Source organism: Durio zibethinus, chromosome 26 (assembly GCF_047325235.1).
Source record: "Durio zibethinus cultivar Kanyao isolate XHJ-2024 chromosome 26, ASM4732523v1, whole genome shotgun sequence".
Taxonomy (NCBI): domain Eukaryota; kingdom Viridiplantae; phylum Streptophyta; class Magnoliopsida; order Malvales; family Malvaceae; genus Durio; species Durio zibethinus.
The window spans coordinates 12,777,695-12,796,052 of NC_143187.1; the positions used below are offsets into that span (position 1 = coordinate 12,777,695).

Below are 18,358 nucleotides of genomic sequence, written 5' to 3' on the forward strand. Positions count from 1 at the left end.
TATTTTTTGACTTGTGGTGTTGTCCCAATTGATTCTTTAAGATCTTTGAGCATAATTCTCTAAAACCTCTATGCATAATCTTTAAGACCTTTGGGCATAATTTTGACTTACGATATCGTCCCGGTTGTTGTCTTTATCACTTGGCTTAAGGTCCAATAAAAAAAAAAACAAAAAAAAGAAAAAAAACTTTTGAAAAAAAAATCTTTGATTTTCTTTCGGATAAAATTATTGTCTTTGTATATGTCTTATTCTTGATTCTAAGCAATGTGCAAAGATGGACAGCTGTAGACACTAATTTTGTCCAAGCCTTGATTTAAATGTTCGAGCTTTATCGAACTTATGGGCTAAGGCCCAATTTTTTCTTCGAGCTTAAGCCCACTGTTGTTTCATTTTTGTTACTATTTATCAAATATCATTTATTAATTAAACATTTAAAAAATAAAAAAAAATAAATAGAAAGCAAGCATGGGGCTAATGCCTAGCATGAGTCACCCTGCAACCACCAAGCTAGCCACCCTCTACAACCTATCCAGTCTCCTCACCAACCACCTTATAGCCTATCTAGTCCCCTCACCAGCCACCCTATAGTAGCCTCTAGCCATACTTGCAGTCACCCTACAATCAACACAAACTTAGATATTCATATCTTTAAAGCCCTAGCTTTCTCCCCTTTTAGCTCTCTCGAACACATCTTTAAACACCCCAAAACCCTAGCTCGTCCATGCCCAAAAATCCTTAAGCTTTCACAACCAGAAAAATCTAAACACTCACAGCCAAAAACCCTAGCTCAACTTTACCCCGATCCCCAGTCGCCATGCGCCGGGTTCTTGACACTTAACTCTCACACAACCACCTTCACCTAACAAGCCTGCTAACTATTAGTTCCCTACAATACCCATCAGAAAACCAAAAAATAAAAAATCCACATAGAAAAAAAATACACAAAAAAAATCAAACACAGTCCTCCCTGTAGGGAGGAACTTAGTGCCAAGCTACCTACAAAAACAAAACATTATCGTCAGTTTCATTGTTAAAAAAAAAAAGGAAGATAGAAACTTTATGCCTCGATCTACATCGATCAGGGCTATTTTTGATAAAAAAAAAAGATTGGATCTAGAAAGAATGTATCGAGGAGAGTTTTTTGGTGCGTTTTGACATTTTTCGACCATTGGTGACCACCGACAACGACCGTCGGAGGTGACTCAGGCTACGACCGGCGTGGTGGTCCGACATTGGACTTTGGCTAAGTTAGAGAGAATTTTTGGAGGCTGAAACTTTTTTTTTTGAAAGAAAGGATGAAATGAAACAAAAAAAATTGACTTTCTTATAGAACCAAAGTAGCAAAACGACTTCGTTTTGCTCAAGGAGAGGATCTACGTGTTAATCCGAATTTGACTCGAGATCTGTGCAAGCCGACCTGATGACTCGACCTTTTTCAGCCCTTAGCCTTGATCGATCCAACTGAACCGATCTGAACCGCTTCTTCCTCAAATCGTTCAACCAGATCAACCCGTTGACCAGACTGTTAACCAGTCTGGTTCAGGTATTTTTATTTTTTATATTATTTTTGTTATTTTAAATTTTATTATTAATATTTATGCATGTTTAAATGTTCAAATTTATTAGAATAAATATTTGTTGTTTTATATTAATAATTAATAATAATAAAAATAATAAATAAATAAAAGAAAATAATAACAAAAAAATGCTAAAAGAATAACAATAGTAATCTAAAAAATGATAATAAGAATAAAATAATTTTTTTTTATTTTTTCTGCCTAGATGTTAGAGCAAATAAAAGCCTCAAACCCTAAAATATAATTTCGCTTACATGTTGCGAAATTATAAAAAAATTAATTAATTAATAATAATAATAATAAATTAATAATATTATTAATAATAAATTTTCATAAAAAAGTTTTTTTTAAATAGTTTTTAAAAATCATAAAATCAAATTTGCTCTGAAAGTCTGCCTAGATATTAAAAATTTTTAAAGATGTTCTTATTTTTAAAATTTAAATTTATAAAACTCTAAAATTCAAATCTTAAACCGCAAACCTTAAAATCCTTAAAACTCCAAAATCAAAGCCCCAAACCCTGGAAACCCTAAAATCGAAATCAAAACCCCAAACCTTTGAAGATCAAAATCCTAAAACCGTAAACCCTAAAAGCAAAATCCTAACCCCCAAACCTCCAAATCTTAAAATTAAACCCCAAACCTCCAAACCCTACAACTAAAACCTTAAATCCTTTAAACCCTAAAATCAAAATTTAATCCCCAATCCTAAATCAAAACCCTAAACTTTCCAAACCCTAAAACTCAAGCCCTAAAACCCTTAAAACTCAAACCAAAACCCTAAAATCTGAATATTTAAAATCTTGAAACCCTAACTTTTAAAACCTTGACCTAAGCTTTAACTAAGACCATCCTAAAATCCTAAGGACACATATGAAAATTTTACTCAAAATAATTTGTTCTCGAATGCCACCTAAATGATAGGATATTTAAGAAATTTCATTTCATTAAGTTTTTATGCCGGTCTTTAATTTACTTTAACCATGGGATTAAAATCAATAAATAAAAAAGATATAATAATAAAATGAAATCTTAAATATGAATAATCATACCTAAGCTCCGCCTAGACGTTGGAGAGTCAATGTAATCTCATTTTATTTAAGAATCCAATTTCAAATTTGCATTTCATCTTTATATACAACACCTATTGGCTTATATACATTTATTTGTTATTGTTTGCAGTCATTTGCATTTCTTTGTCTTTAATTTTTACTTGCTATCTGATAATACCATTATTTTTTTTTCACAAAATGTTTTTTAATTTACTTACTTTTAAAATTTTGATATCATAAAATAAAACAAAAATAACATTTCAAAGAAAATAATTTTCGATACTCTGCCTAAATATTGGAGAGTCACCAACAATCATTTTTCGCAAGGAGTGTTATTTTTATTTTAAGGGATATTGTATTAAATTTCAAGTAAAATGAGTTATTTTAAATTCTGCCTAAATGTTGAAGAATTTTAAGATAATTTTTTAACTTAAATTTTTTTTCAATATTTCTAAATAAAGAATTTTATCCAAAATATTTTTTAATTAAGGAAATTAGTATTAAATTTCAAATCGAAATTATTTCATCCAACATCGAAAAGAATGCATGATTAATTGGTAAAATTTATGGACACTGTGGGAGTGCTAATCATTCCCCATACGTAATCAACTCTTGGACCCAACTTAGTTTTTATAAACCAAAATTTATCTTTTTGAAAAACTTTAAATTCGCTTTTATAATTTTATTAAAAAGATAAATTTTTGGGTGATCAATTACATAATAAAAAAGCTTAGTGATGACTTTTTTTTTATTTTTTTCGATTTTAAAATTCTTTATGTCTAATGATTTCAAAACTGTTACGACAATTATAATGTCCTTTATACTATAATTATGTAAATACTTTTATGAGTGCTTCATAATAAGTTGACATGTGAAATTTAATTTTAAAATTACTATAATACTTCTACTAAATTACGAATTGAATTTTAACATATTATAAACTTAATTGCATATTAAATTATTAAAATACTTTTTGCCATTGTTTCTTAGAATTTAACATGTGATATTTTATTAAAAATAATCAAAATTAAATAATTAAGTGAGATAAATAATTATAATTTTTATTAAAATAAAAAATTAAATAATTTATATTTTAAAATAAAAATATTTAATTTCTAATGTAGTGGGGAACGCACACTCGGATTTTTATTTGGTTAATGGGTTTTTATATTTAATATTTTGACGGGTAACGATGGAAAAGGAAGAAAAAAAAAAAAAGAAAAAGGTTAGATGTCCTGGTCACCAACAAGCAAACCGACTTGAAAGTGCCGGTTTCTTGTAAAAGGGAAAAACTAATTTAAAAAAGAAAAAGAAAAAAATCATTGAACTGACACGTGTAACTTTTTAGGAAACTGTACATGAATAAAATTAATCTATTAGACTAATTACTTTTGCGCTCCATTGCAGGTAAATTTTTTTCTTGTTTGTTAGTAGGTTTAAAATGTGCTAAAAAAATATTGCCATTTTTTGCATTTGAATTTAATACCTCAAATAAAAGAAACAAATTTTTTTTTTTTTCTTGGGTGATAAACATTATGGATCAATAAAAGTCTAAGTTTAACAATTTGCTAGTGCATACGATGTAAGGGATAAAAGAAGGAATCGGTTGTTACAGGAAAGGGTGTTTGGGAAAGTATAAATGAATAACAAAGGATGTATATAAAAAGCAGTAAGACTACTGACGAAAGCGATAAGATAAAATCAGTAAGTTATGTAGAGTGTTGCCAAACGAATTTACAAAGACATGGTTTAACGCCCTGTTATAGATGTATAAAATAATAGCTTTGGCACAATCCTCATTTCAATGTGCAATAATGATAGTTTAAACATTTTTTCTTTTGTTTTTTAGAAAACCCGAAAGCAATGACATTTGACACAATCGTAATACCAACCAGTTTAAATTAGTGCCTACAAGACAAATCATCAGCCTCTTATTTCCCCTCATTCATACCTATTAGCAAATACCGTGATCTAGTCAATCATTATATTCTCAATTGAGAAAAAAAAATCAAATATACTTCAAGCCTTATAAAAAGAAAAGTCAACCAATTCCGTAAAAAAAATGAGAAACCAACTAAATGAAACAACAAATGCAAGTATATTGACAAATTCATGGAAACAACTTTTTTTAAAGCTTAACCTTTCCCTATAGCAATAGGAGTGACATAGGAGGCCTAAAAGTTCCTTGACTCCCTCTTTATTAGGTTAGCTATCAAGTTTTCTTTTTCCTTTCCTCTTTAGTTGCCTGGTGTTCAAATTTGCATTAAGATAAAATAATAGTTACCCATTATTCTAGAAACAGTAATCAAACCTCTAATAGTAATGATTTAATACAAAACTTAAGATATGACTCAAGCAGCAGTCCTAACCAAGTGACTACATTGTTAGCTTCTAAGCAGCATAATAAGGGTGGGAAAAAACTCATCTATAGGGTTTAGAACATAGTAAATGACCATCAACATATTACAAATGGTCTCAATTAGTTAAAAGTAAAGGTCACAAAATATTGACTCACTTTGATATACTCACCAAATCCAATGTAACGATGCTGTCATCATCCCGTTTCTTACCAGAAGTGAATACAACAGTCTTTGCAAGCATATTTTAACCCATTGCAAATTGTAATAAACAAAATTCATCATTAATAAAGATATTCAACATTAACATATAAGGTATAAACATAATGACCAATGACATAGAGCACACATCATGAAAGACGGTTGGGTGCCTTGTGATGATCTTACAATTTGTGGCAAAAACCACCTTTATAAGGCCCTTTTGGAAAAGAAGCTCCACTAATTCATTGATAACATGAAGAAGACCAAAATGATGTACAACAATTCCTCATATAAACATCGGTAACATTAACTTAATGGCAGGTATACATCTATCTTCTTCATTAAAATATAGTACTTCATTGCAGAAAGTAGTTCAATCAAGGTCATACTTGGTTAATCATTATGACATTCACCACCAATATATACCAATATGGAAGTTTATGTGAAAAGATTCACAGAAAGCAAATAATAAATTTTTTAAGTTTTCAAGTTCATAAAAGTGAGAAATATGTTTTCAATTTAATTTATAAAGAACCAATCATCACGTATGTGTGTAAAACAAGAAGTAAACGGAGTACATAAACTTCATATTGGTTGTCATACATGATGGTCAAAAGTTAATGATTGCTTTTGGATATGCTCATTTGAAATGCTTAACTAGAAAAAAAAAAAAACATTTACATTGATCCGTGTTACATTCTTAATTTTGTTTTACGCTGCAATCTAGTTTTTAATCTTAAATAACCCCTGAACTTAAAATGAACAAAGAATGAATCGTTGCAATACAATTAAATCTTATTCAAGAATAAAGGAAAGAATACTTATTTTTATAACAATCACTTGCTGTTGGATCATATATTTTGGGTTACTTAACGAAATCACAAAGAAAAAAAGTTAATTATGTCATAAATAGATGCAAATAAAAATATTAGGAAAAAATAAAAAGAAAAATATCAAGGTAATCCCGGCTTCAACCGAATCTCGATTTAAAAAAAAAAAACTTCGTTCCAATCTCAAACTTTAAAAATGCATTTATTAGATTGGGACGAATAAAAATTGATTAGATATGGATTATTTTGTCATCTCTATATTTATTAATTTTTTTTGACAAAATATAATTAATTAGAAAATTAAAGTAAAAATCCAAAAAAAACATAAAAAAGGAAGAACCAAATTAAAAAAAAAAATTAAAGAACAAAATTAAAAAAAGGAAAGGATGCTATGTGGACATCCCCAACTTCCTTAAAAATTTGTAACATTTATAATATAGAAGATAGATAGATAGATATGAAAGAAAAAAATGAAAGAAAAGAAATATAAAATAAAATATAAAAAATAATAAAAAAGGGAAGGTGTCCGGAATCACCCAACTCACTTATTCACCCACCTCTATCATTTCATTAAATAAAAATAAAAAATAGACAAAGAGTTGAAAAGAAATTAAAAAAAAAAAAAACAAGGTGGTGTAATGTGGACATTTCATTGAACCCAAAAGTTTTAAAACATTTAATGTATGTATAAATAATATATATATTTTATATGCACCTATAATAGGATGGAACATCCTAAACTTGCTTTTAATTTAATCTTAATTTTCAATAAAAGAAAATATCTTGATCTAATCTCAAATTGGAATGAATTGAAATCTATCAGTTTAATAATTCCTAGTTTCATTGATTTTTTTTTTTTTTTACAAAATTTATCTACTTAAAAAAATAAAGTCAAATATATGGATTATACAAATAAAAAACTTTAAAAAATTGAAACAAAATGAAACAAAAAAAGAAAGAGGTGCCACGTGCATACCTTCCTATACTAAAACCTCTAAAAATCTTATTTTATGATTTATCTAATAAAAAAATTCAAAAACTAAAATATTCAGAAAAAAAAAAAGTGAAGAAAAAAGAAACGGTGTGACACATAGACATGCTAACTTTGCTCCAATCTTTACAATTTTTATTGTATGGATAACATGTTAATCAACTATAGATATGCAATATTTGGTTAAATTATAACATTCAATAATAGTTTGATTAATATTATAGATACATATAAATATGTACCGAATAAAAGACTAAAATATATATTTTTAATATATATATATATATATACACGATGAAACATCATAATCAAGTTGTAAGTCGACTCGATTTTTAAATAAAAAAATTGACAAGATATCGAATAAAATTTGCATTTATTGAAGCGACATAAATTAAAAATTAAATTCGTATTGTCTTAATTATTAGAATCACCTTAATTATTTTTCATGTATAAAATTAATTTAACCAAATATTCTAACCCAAAAAAAGATAAAAATACTAAAAATCCAAAATAAAAAAAATGGACATGAAAAAAATCCATTATATGGATCACTTAAGTCAAAGTTAGCAATATTATTGCTATATAAATGGTACATGACATGTTAGGTGACTTCAAGTCTTCAACTATATCATAGCTCATTTTAATTTCTAAACTAAGGGTTTTAAACTTGCCACAAAATTAATTCAGAGGGCAACTTTCATTCAAATACTAGATAGAAGCCCACACTTCGTTGCGGGTGTATAATAAAATTATATATTAGTTTAAACAATGAATAATGAAAAAAAATGGATTTATACTATTAAAAGTATTTAAATTTTTTCTCATAAAAAATATTTGAATATTTACATTAATTGATTGAAAGATGACGAGATTTCAAATCAATTCATTGAAAAAAATTTATTTATCATCATGATTAGATCACAAAATAATTAAAGTTGCTATACGACCTGATTATGATATTTCAAAAGAAAGTTATATACTAGTGTAAAGTTGAATAAACTTGTAACGTGTTAGCTTCCATTAGTAACTCAATTCACAAAAAAACATCTAACAATTCAAGACCAAAAAGACCTATACATTAACAACTAAACACCAAAAAATTCAGCACAAAAAAAAAAAAGAAGAGAAGAATAAAACATATTAGTTTCAAACTCCAACTACATATTGTTCCTAATTTAAACACTAATGTTTTATATGATTATATAAAAACCTTAATTACACAAAAAAAATGAACATAGTATCTCATTACATTAGTAAGTCTTTCTAGTATTGTTTAAATAAATTGATCTTTTTTAATAAAATGTTTACAATATGAAAACAAAGAAATTGGAATCCTCTAATAATCTTATCCTGTTTGAAAATATCAAATACTATATTCACCTAATACGGTGATATGTTCTTAGATGGTATTATTGTTACAATGATAATAATTTTTTAAAAATTTATTTATATATTAATATTTCAATTGTAATCAAAATTTTAGTTTACGCAGGAGATCATCACACTTAGTCAAATATATGGTGTTTAAAAATATCCAATTAAAATATGAAATGTATTACAATTTTATTACTTCATTTGATTAACAATATTGGTTTTAAGTGTAAATTGGTGGAAAAAAATCAAATTCAAATATTTAATTATGAATTTTTAAAATTTAAATATCCAATAAAAAATTTAGTTATGGTTCGGATATTAAATAGATAATTAATCTTTTTTAAAAAATAAAAAGCAAAAAGGAGGAGAGATGTTAAAAGACATAATTAACCCTAAAATCAGTAGTTGAAAGCCTAAAACAGTTTAAAACAACTCAATCTCAATTAACCCTAAAAATTACATGTTAAATGACAAAATAAACCTGCAAGATTCATACCATCAATTAACCCCCAAATTATTTTTTTATGCATTATATTACTTGGCATAGGTATTGATGCATCGATCTAATAAGAATGGGTTAGGGATAACTATTATACATTAGTATTAATTAGAAAAAAATTCAACACCAATCTATGTTTAGGAGGGAGGACAAAAATAATCTAATTTTAAAAAATTGAGGTCAAAATAATGTAAATTTCTTGAAAAAGTTGGATAAAACTTGGGAAATGATTTTTTTATTATTTTTCTCAATTCTTTATTAAAAATTAAAATAATTATATAACTTGCTATCTCTAATAAACAATCTAAAAAAAAAAGCAAAAGAATAAAAAAGCCTTCAAATAAAACTTAATAATTATCTAAGTTTCTATTATTTTATTATGATCAATCAAATTCTTAATCTTTTATTTTGATTTATTTGAACATTTAATTGGATGAAATTTAGTCATATTATAAAATCAAATCAATCAATTGAACCGTTAAAGAATTTTAGAGAGAAAGACGAGAAGAGGAAATTAAAAAATAAAAGAATAAAAGTTTATTTTAGTTAACTTTTACATATATTAATTGCGTTATATGACAAATTTTTGTTATTTTATTGATGTGACATGAAATTTTATTTTAGTTGTCAAAATATTAACGATGTTTAGTTTTTCCTTTAAATAAGAATTTAATAAAATACAAATAACTATTAACAGAGTGAATTGGTTGCAATAAAAAAAGAGTTTGAATGATTTTTTAATTATAATTAAGGTGTTTTTCAAATTCTTTAGCTGAAAAAAAAAATATATATATATATATATATATGATAAAGAAAATTATTGTAAAGGTTCATTGTGGAGTTAAATTTTAAAATGTTTAGCTTATTTTTATTGAGAACATAAGATATTTCATATTATAACATTTAAGTTCCTTTAAAATACACCAATATTCAGCCTAGCCATAAATGGGAGCTACTAATTTATATTGTTCGGCATAAAACCGGTCCTACATGTCGGTAACATAGTCTTTATAAAGTTCAAAATGCTTTTGACAGCAGCCTCAAAGAATTCATAGTATAAAGGGAATTGAAACAGCGCAAATATGGAAATAGGAAGGAACGCGGCAGCATAAGTGAGAGTTGCAGTCCACGTTTTCTCCAACCGAACCAGAAGGAAAATTGTTGCAGTGAAAGTGAGCATGGTTGCCGTCACAGAGAAGAAGAGAGAGGTGAAGCCGATTGAGATGTTCCGAGGGATCCTATTACTAAACTCTTGTAACTCAAGGGAAGATGTGAGGACAGAGAGGAAGACCACCAGTGAAGTCAAGGAGCTTGCGAGGCCAGCGATATCCATGATTGTGAAAAACAAGTACTGAGGCTTTTCTGTTGTAAGGAGAACGGGCCGACCGCTTTGTGCTGATCATGAGAAAGAGTATATAAATATATATATATATATATGTTACTGTAAGAAATGATGTACATGAATACAATGTAAAATACAAAGGAAAAGATATAGGAACTTACCATGGAAACCTCCTGGTGCAGTATAGGCAGCGGCAAAAACAACAGTAGCAACGAGAACTGCAACTGTTGAACTTGATTGGGAAGTTTCCTTTACCCATTTTTGTGCTTTTGTAAGTTGATCCTTATGTTGCTGGTCGAACAAGTCTTTGGCAGTATGATTGTCTTTGTTGCGGTGCATGATATAAGGATGGGGAATTTTGTTTTTCACGTTCCTCTGAAATCAGGTTAGTACTAATTATACAACCTAGATATAGAAAACATCACAATAATTAACGATTAAAACAAGCAAGTTAGTCCAAATCAGGATTGAAAGAGACTAATTAACCTCGAACCATTCCAACTCCTTTTGAAGTTTGAGAACAGGATTGTGCCTGATTCCTCCATTATAATGTGTGGTATCGGCAGCATGGTGCAATATGGTGCTGCCATCATTGTCGATCCCTAAAACCAACCTCTTTGCTGCCTCTTTCTTCTGATGTATTACTAGTTCATAGATCTTGACTTGACGGTGCAAAATTGAGACATGCAATATGTTCTGCCCTTTTTGACTAACATGCTCCACTGCTTGAGGGTACACCTTCAGTATCAACGTCACAATCTCCATGATTCCAGTGCTAGCTGCAATTAGCAAAGGTGTATCAGGTGATTTACTCCTTTTTCCTGAGGATCCAATTTTACTGATGCCTTCTTCAATTTTAATTTCTGCCTCCTCCCTTTGCCTTCTTTCTAAGCAGATTGTGTCCTGTTCTTGTGCATGGGCCACGAACCATGTCGTATCCCTCCTCACCAGCATCTCCACCAGTTTGACAGCTAGAGTATGCGTTATTTTCCTTTTCCAGATTCCGCCAAGTGTTTCCCATCCTAACCACATGTAAACATGCAAAAGAATTACCATTTTAAAGATGACGAATAATTGGACTAACTTCTAATAATTAAAGTAATCTGAAAGTGGCGAAAACCGACAATAAGACAAAACGGGAAGGTATTTAACGTAGTCAAATTAAGACAATTAAATCTTACTGTTAGCAAGCCACTTGCAAATAGTGCGATTCATCTTAGAATCTGGAAACAAAAAGTAGAATGGAGTGTGATTAATAATCTATATTTAGATGATAAAAAGGCTTAGAAGATTAAAATGATGGAAATAAAAGTCTATGAAAAATCACAATCCTAACCACATGTACAAGTTATCCAACTTTTGCAAAAAAGAATTTATAACTTTCCAATTTCCATAAAATTAATTGCTTAAACATGACCGAATACATATCCAATTTGTTCTCTTTGGACATTTATATATAAAGTAATAAGTTTATATTTGACTTGATTGGAAGCAAAAAATCTATCTTGACCCGACTAATTAGATTCTGAAAAATTGGTACTTAGCCTTTACCGGTATAGCGTTTTGACAGATGGTGGCTTTTGCTCAGCTTGCCACACTCCAAATCATTCATTTGACTTGAGCAAAGCTGACCTGCTTCATTATCATCATCTGAATGGCTCGGAAAGCCTGTAAATAGAACAAAGAAACCAAAATGGTGAAAATTTCTTAAATACAACAAAAAGATTCAATTCAAAGAATTGGACCACAACCAATAAAGATTTTTTTATCCTGCTGGAATTGTAATTAGAATACTTACAATTGTAGATGAACAACTCCAATTTTTTCATATCAGAAGTACTCTTAAATGCGGTTGGCATCCTAGCTAGGAGGTGGAGGATTGTCTTGCCATTCTTGTCTTTATAAGTTGCAAGCAGTGGATCCTTTTTCAGTAACCAAATAGCTGTGTCTGCATTGAAAGCCAAGAAAAACGTCGAGTTAAACAAAACAATTAATAAACATAATTACATTGGTAAATGGTGAAAACAGACAGAGATACCAAAGTATTGGCCGAGTACAGCACAATGAAGAATTGTGACACCATCATCTCTTCTATAGTGATCATGTAGATTTCCAACTTCTTCAACTTGTTGCACCAAAAACTTTACCATTGCAGTTTTACCAAATTCTGCAGCCCTAAACAGTGGTGTTTCTCCTAAATTATTTCGATCCCCCAAAGTCTGTTTTCTTATCACCCCAATATCTAGCTCATTATTAACTGTTGGTCCATTTGACGACAACAGCTTTCTGAGCAAAGAATCTGCCACTTCAACATTTTCAGTGGTGGCCACCTCATGGACAATTGTGTTTCCCTGAATATTCTTCATATTCAAGAGCTCAAGTCTCCTTGGCGTTGGCACCATCTTAAGCAGAGCTACAATTACTTCTTTGCTTCCTTTCTGAGCTGCAATGTGAAATACAGTATCTTTACAAGCCGTGATTTGATCGAACAAGGCATCAGCAGGCTTGTTTTGGTAGAATCTCTTCAGGCCATGAGCGTCACCTTTCAGGATTTTACCATAAGTTTGTCTTATGTCTTCAACTTTATCCATCTCTCTCTCAATGGCTATTTCTTTCTCCATATCTCTCTCTCCTTGCTTTGTCAATCTTGATGAACTGTATGGATTTATGCAGTCTCATAGCCAAAATGCAGCCCCGATGCCTTGTTTTTATAGACTCATATTTACTTGAAACAGCAAGGAAATGTATCGTTTACTTTGCTTGATTAGTTGATAAAGCTAAACCAAGAAAAGAAAGTTGAAACATTCATAAGAACATAATAAAGTTCAGAAATGCACTAAAAGAGTAAAGACTATATGCCAGAACCAAGCCAATGTGCTCGAGAACAAATTAATTTTTATAATAGCAAGGAATTTCCATTTTTTCTTTGTCTCAAAAAAAGAAAAACTTGGCCATAATGTGATTCACTCCACTTTGCAAAGTTGATTATGCTTTGTTTGATGTTCACTTCTTTACATAGCTGGCATAGCAGTCTTAAAGGAATTCGCTTTTCATTGTTCTCGTTGATAACAAAGTTTTTTAAAACCCAAGAACTATAACACAAAGAAGAATTCAAGAGGGAGAAAGTATGGATATTATTTTAGAAAACGTTTTGGGCGTGTTAGAAATTTCACTACGTTTCTATTTACAGTGGACGAATTACTCTCTAACATTTCAAATAATAACAATCAACTGCCTAATTTTATAAATGTTAAGGTTTTGAACCATTGATGCTAGTAGGATGTAAAAACTGATTAGATAATCAAGCCAGATAAAACAGTAGTACAGTTTGGCCTGGTAGTAATGATTTAATATTTCCATTTCTTGGTTCCTTGATCTGTATTATTCCAGGTTGAGGTCATTTTGGGTGTTTCTGCTTTTGTTCCCAGTTTTAAGGTGCCTCTGCTGTTTTTTTTTTTTTTTTGGTTCGAGTTGTTTGAGGTTTGAGATTTTTGTATCCTGGCCTGGTATTGTGTTCTGTTTCACAGTGGTTGAACTCCGCGGCTCCGCTCATTTGGTTGATTTGGCTGAGCAAGAAAACAAGTTTATAAATTTTACTCTACAACAAACAGATATTTACAGTATTTTCTCCCTTTTTGGGTACATTTTATGGTTTTAAAAATCACGGCAATTTCTTTTGCAACAAGAAAAGTGGAGAGATTTATATTTAACCAATGGAACAGGGAAGCTACTTGAGCTCATGAAACATTTTATTTTTTAAATCACTTTTAAATCATCAACCCACAGTGAGGATATGAACGAAGAGGCAATAGAATTTGGGCAATGAAGGTGTAATTTTAGCCAATGGGACACTTCAGTCAATCTTAGACAAGCTTCAGTAGTCATTCTCGAGGCGGACAACTTCAGATTACCTCTAATCTTACCAATTTAATAAGGAAATCAAAGGAAAATTTGGAATTAATGAAAAATAAAATTTTACTTGAACAACGCTTGTTATTATTGAAGCCCAGCAAGGCTTAATAGACATGATAAAATAAAATTAAAAAAATACACCAATAATCAATCCATGAATAAAGGGGTTTAAGCAAACAATATCTAGACTTCCCAAAATTCCATGAATAAAGTCTTTGTGGCTCTTAATCAATAATCATCTTTAATCTGAAGAAACTCCCAGTTACCAGGTAAATTCCTCCTAAGAAAATCGAAAATGCTCTTGACAGCAGCAACGAAGTACTGGTAGTATAGAGGGAATTGAAACAAAGCAAATACGCAGATAGGAAGGAATGCAGCGGCATATGTTAGAGTTGCAGTCCACTTTTTCTCCAAATGAACGAGAAGTAGAATCGTGGCTGTGAAAGTGAGCATGGTCGAGGTGACAGAGAAGAAGAGAAAGGTGAAGCCAAGTGAGAGGTTCCGAGGGAGCGTTTGAAGAAAATCTTCAAATTCAAGTGAAGAAGTGAGGATAGAGAGGAAGATCACCACCGAGGTCAAGGAGCTTGCCAGGCCTGCAATGTCCATGACAGTGAAAAACGAGTAGAGAGGTTTTTCCAGAAGAATGGGACGACCATCTGCAGCCATGATACAAGATCAAAAACTCTTTTTTTTTTCCTTTACCAATTAAAATAGTTGTACTACTAAATTGAGCAGTAACTAGACTTTAAGCACTTACTCTGCAGGAAACCTCCCGGTGCGGTGTAGGCAGCTGTAAAGACAACAGTAGCAACGAGAACAGCGACGGTTGAGCAAGACTGAGAGGTGTTCTTCACCCAGTCTTGTGCGGTTTTAAGTTGCTCTAGGTGCATATTCTTGAACAACTGATCTGCTGTCATATTTTCTTTGTTGCGGTGCATGGTGAAATGAGAGGGTATTTGATTTTTCACGTTCTGCATCAAGGCAAGAACAATACAGTCATTAATATTCCTAAATTAGTAGTGAATTTAAAGTAGTATGCGATTCTAATTCAACTTGAACTAAAGAGGATTAAGTACTATGAATTTTTTTAAAAAAATTTTGACTTGGTGGATTTCAGATAAAAGTAAACCCTTTCTTTGTCAATCAGATTTTTATGAAATATTTCGAAAATAAAATCTTAAATGCACCCATAATATTATTAAAAAGGACAAATTACCTCAAACCACGTCAACTCCTGTTGCAGTTTGAGAGCAGGAGTAGGTTTGGTTCCTCCTTGATAATATTTGGTGTCAGCAGCATGGTGCAATATGGTGCAGCCATGACTATCAATCCCCCTAGCCAACCTCTTTGCCTCATCCTTATTCTTCACAATATTAAACACACGGTATTTACGATGCAAAGTAGCGACATGAAGTATGTTCTGTCCTGTTTTACTAATGTGCTCAACTGCTTGAGGGTACACGTTGAGTATCTCATTCACAATCTCAACGATGCCCGTGCTGGCTGCAATAAACAACGGCGTATCAGGTTCACGTGAGTACTCCTTTCCGTTGGATGCACTCTTCTTCACCCTTTCTTCTTCATCTTCCTTTCTGTCCAAGCAAATTATGTCGTCCTCCTCTGCTTCATGAGGCTCAAACCACGAAGCATCCGTTTGCACTAGCATCTTCGCCAGTTTTACAGCTGATGCATACATTATCTTTCGGCTCCATATCCGATCAAGCATTTTCCATCCTGTGTACCCACATATGACATACATATAATCATCGTATCATAGAATATATTTTTTTTTATTTAGCGAAAGGGGGATTCAAACAAATGCTTAACTAAATTCGCAGTAAGAGAATCAATTAGTTCTAACCTCCGGCGAGGCGCCGCAAAATAGCGCAATACAACTTGATACCTGTAATACAAGAGATGGTTTTGACATCGCTTTGTTAGAAATTCATTCTAAGCTATAAATGTTTGCAATAAAAAAAATCAAAATAAATTAATCGAAAAGACTACAATTCATGAATCTTCCAAGTTCTAATTCCCATTGCCAAAAATTACCTTTGGAGCGCTCTGATTGATGGAGACCTTTACTTGACTCACCCTGTTCCAAATCTTTGCTCTGAAGATTTAACGGAAGCTGATCGATCTCATCCTGATCATTACATGAATCGCTCGGAAGGCCTTCAAACAAACAACGTTTTAACGGTTAAACTGAGTAATTAAGGGTGCTTTTGATCAAAGAAATAGAGCCACAATTACTATTATAGTTCTTTATGATATAGGTTTTCTTTTCTTTTAATGGGCAGGAGAAATAAACGAATCTATGGATCGCATTGTTCATCAAGTTCATGGGTCGATCATGAACACGTTACACTCTAAACAGGAAATTTTAAAGCCCAGTCCTAGCCCGATTTATATTTTTTTTATTAATAAAACTTTTATTTAAATTTAATTTTAAAATATATTTAAAAATACTAAAGATATTAATATAATAATAATTTTTAGTTGTTTTAATATTTTTAATTGTGATTGGATCTATTTGAGTCTCCACAAACGGGTTAGACCTTCTGATAAAGTTTGAAAATTGACCCGACCCAACAACACTTCCAGGGTGGTAATAATATACAATTATATATGATATGCACTAGCTGGTAATTAGAAGACATACAATAATAGATCAACTCCTTGAACATTCCGGAGGTGGGGGAACTACTCTTAAAAGCAGTTGCCATGCTTGCCAGGAGATGAAGACTTGTCTTCCCATTCTTGTCTTTGTAAGTTGCAAGCTGGGCATCCTTTTTCAGAAACCAAATAGCCGTCTCTGAATTGAAATACAAAATATAGAATGTTGAGTTAGTCTAACAATTTAAACAAAACAACAAATAGAATGGTAAAGACAGACTGACAGAGAGATCAGATACCAAAGTGTTGGCCGATCACAGCAATATGAAGAATGGAGACTCCATCATCTCTTTTGTAGTGATTCTGAAGATTCCCGACTTGTTCAATTTCTTTTGCCAAATACATCACCATCATTTTCTTGCCATATTCTGCAGCCCTGAATAGTGGGGTTTCGCCTAATTTGTTTCGATCTGCCAGTATCTCTTCCCGTTCGCGGATATCATTTTCACGATTCAAAGGACCATGAGAGAACAACAACTCTCTAATTAATAAATCTGCTGCTTTTATTTTGTTAGTGGTGGCCACCTCGTGGAGAATTGTGTTCCCGTAAAGGTTCTTCATCTTCAGCAGCTCACGCTTCTTAGACTGTGGCACCATTTTAACCAGAGCTTGAAGCACTTCTTCACTTTCTTTGTATGCTGCGATGTGAAATATAGTATCCCTACAAGCCGTGATTTGATTGAACAAGGCTTCAGGATTTTTCTGGTAAATTCCCTTCAAGCCATGAGCATCATTTGACAAAACTTTTGCATAAGCCTCTCTCATTTCATCAAACTTATTGATCTCAGATTTCGAGATAATTATTTCTTTCGCCATCGATGTCTTTCTCTCTCGCTCGTTAATTTCTGTGTCACTCTAGATATATAATTAGGCTGCCTGAATTGAAAATTTTAATGATGCAATGCCCTGGGGGGTTTTTATAGATTGATATTGCTTGGAAACAGCAGCTGAAATATACAGGGCATCTCTACTTTGCTTAACTACTTGATAAAGCTAAAACGAGAAAAGAAAAGTAGAAGAATTCGTGAGCAAATTATAAAGTTAACAGATGCAGATTAGGAGCTTGCTAATGCCAGAGCGCAAGTCAATCTTCTCGGGGAAAATATTCTGTGTTTCTTTGTTTATGTTTTGCTTATGCACATCGTGATTCACACCACATTACAAAGGAGATTTATGCTTTGTTTTGCTTTAGCATTAACATATAGTTGGCAGCAATGGTGAAGAATGTTACTTTTTTATACCATTCGTTATTCAAGTTTGAGTTGAGAGCAAAAGTACATTAAAATCTCAAGCATTTGAAGTCATACTTATATTTGCACCTATAACAATTCACTAATTGAAAGAAGATGGGATTAAAATAAAATTTGTCTTTAATATTGAATTTTATCATTATTTCTAAAAAACATGTCGACTTTTGTCATAATACATAAATTACAATTTTCAATATATAAGGTAAATAATCCAAAAACTAATAGCGCACTGTTTACATAATTAATCAACTGTAATTAAAGTAGAATTTGAACGAGACAATGTAGACACAAATTTTGT

The 18,358-nt window shown here is 31.0% G+C and overlaps 2 protein-coding genes across 2 annotated transcripts; both read right to left on the reverse strand.

Annotated features, from left to right (window-relative positions):
* Positions 1–9,816: 9,816 nt before the first annotated feature.
* On the reverse strand, positions 9,817–13,145 carry LOC111274281 (uncharacterized). The gene is made up of 7 exons (XM_022858878.2): positions 12,261–13,145; positions 12,021–12,170; positions 11,774–11,890; positions 11,404–11,445; positions 10,709–11,244; positions 10,384–10,597; positions 9,817–10,275 (listed from the first exon to the last, which is right to left on the reverse strand). Exons 1-7 carry the CDS (start codon positions 12,841–12,843, stop codon positions 9,836–9,838), a joined length of 2,082 nt encoding a protein of 693 aa, XP_022714613.2. The 5' UTR covers positions 12,844–13,145; the 3' UTR covers positions 9,817–9,835.
* Positions 13,146–14,089: 944 nt separating this feature from the next.
* On the reverse strand, positions 14,090–18,255 carry LOC111275235 (uncharacterized). The gene is made up of 7 exons (XM_022860432.2): positions 17,050–18,255; positions 16,797–16,949; positions 16,187–16,309; positions 15,996–16,037; positions 15,351–15,868; positions 14,892–15,105; positions 14,090–14,790 (listed from the first exon to the last, which is right to left on the reverse strand). Exons 1-7 carry the CDS (start codon positions 17,624–17,626, stop codon positions 14,363–14,365), a joined length of 2,055 nt encoding a protein of 684 aa, XP_022716167.2. The 5' UTR covers positions 17,627–18,255; the 3' UTR covers positions 14,090–14,362.
* Between the last annotated feature and the right edge of the window lie 103 nt (positions 18,256–18,358).

Excerpts from the sequence above, each read along its gene's own strand:
- LOC111274281 (XM_022858878.2), bottom strand. The coding sequence starts at position 12,843 with ATGGAGAAAGAAATAGCCATTGAGAGAGAGATGGATAAAGTTGAAGAC. Across the intron at positions 12,171-12,260 it reads TGTACTCGGCCAATACTTTG|ACACAGCTATTTGGTTACTG; the intron begins GTATCTCTGTCT and ends CTTTCAATGCAG. Across the intron at positions 10,276-10,383 it reads TGCACCAGGAGGTTTCCATG|CACAAAGCGGTCGGCCCGTT; the intron begins GTAAGTTCCTAT and ends TCTCATGATCAG.
- LOC111275235 (XM_022860432.2), bottom strand. The coding sequence starts at position 17,626 with ATGGCGAAAGAAATAATTATCTCGAAATCTGAGATCAATAAGTTTGAT. Across the intron at positions 16,310-16,796 it reads CAAGGAGTTGATCTATTATT|GCCTTCCGAGCGATTCATGT; the intron begins GTATGTCTTCTA and ends GTTTGTTTGAAG. Across the intron at positions 16,038-16,186 it reads TCAATCAGAGCGCTCCAAAG|GTATCAAGTTGTATTGCGCT; the intron begins GTAATTTTTGGC and ends CTTGTATTACAG.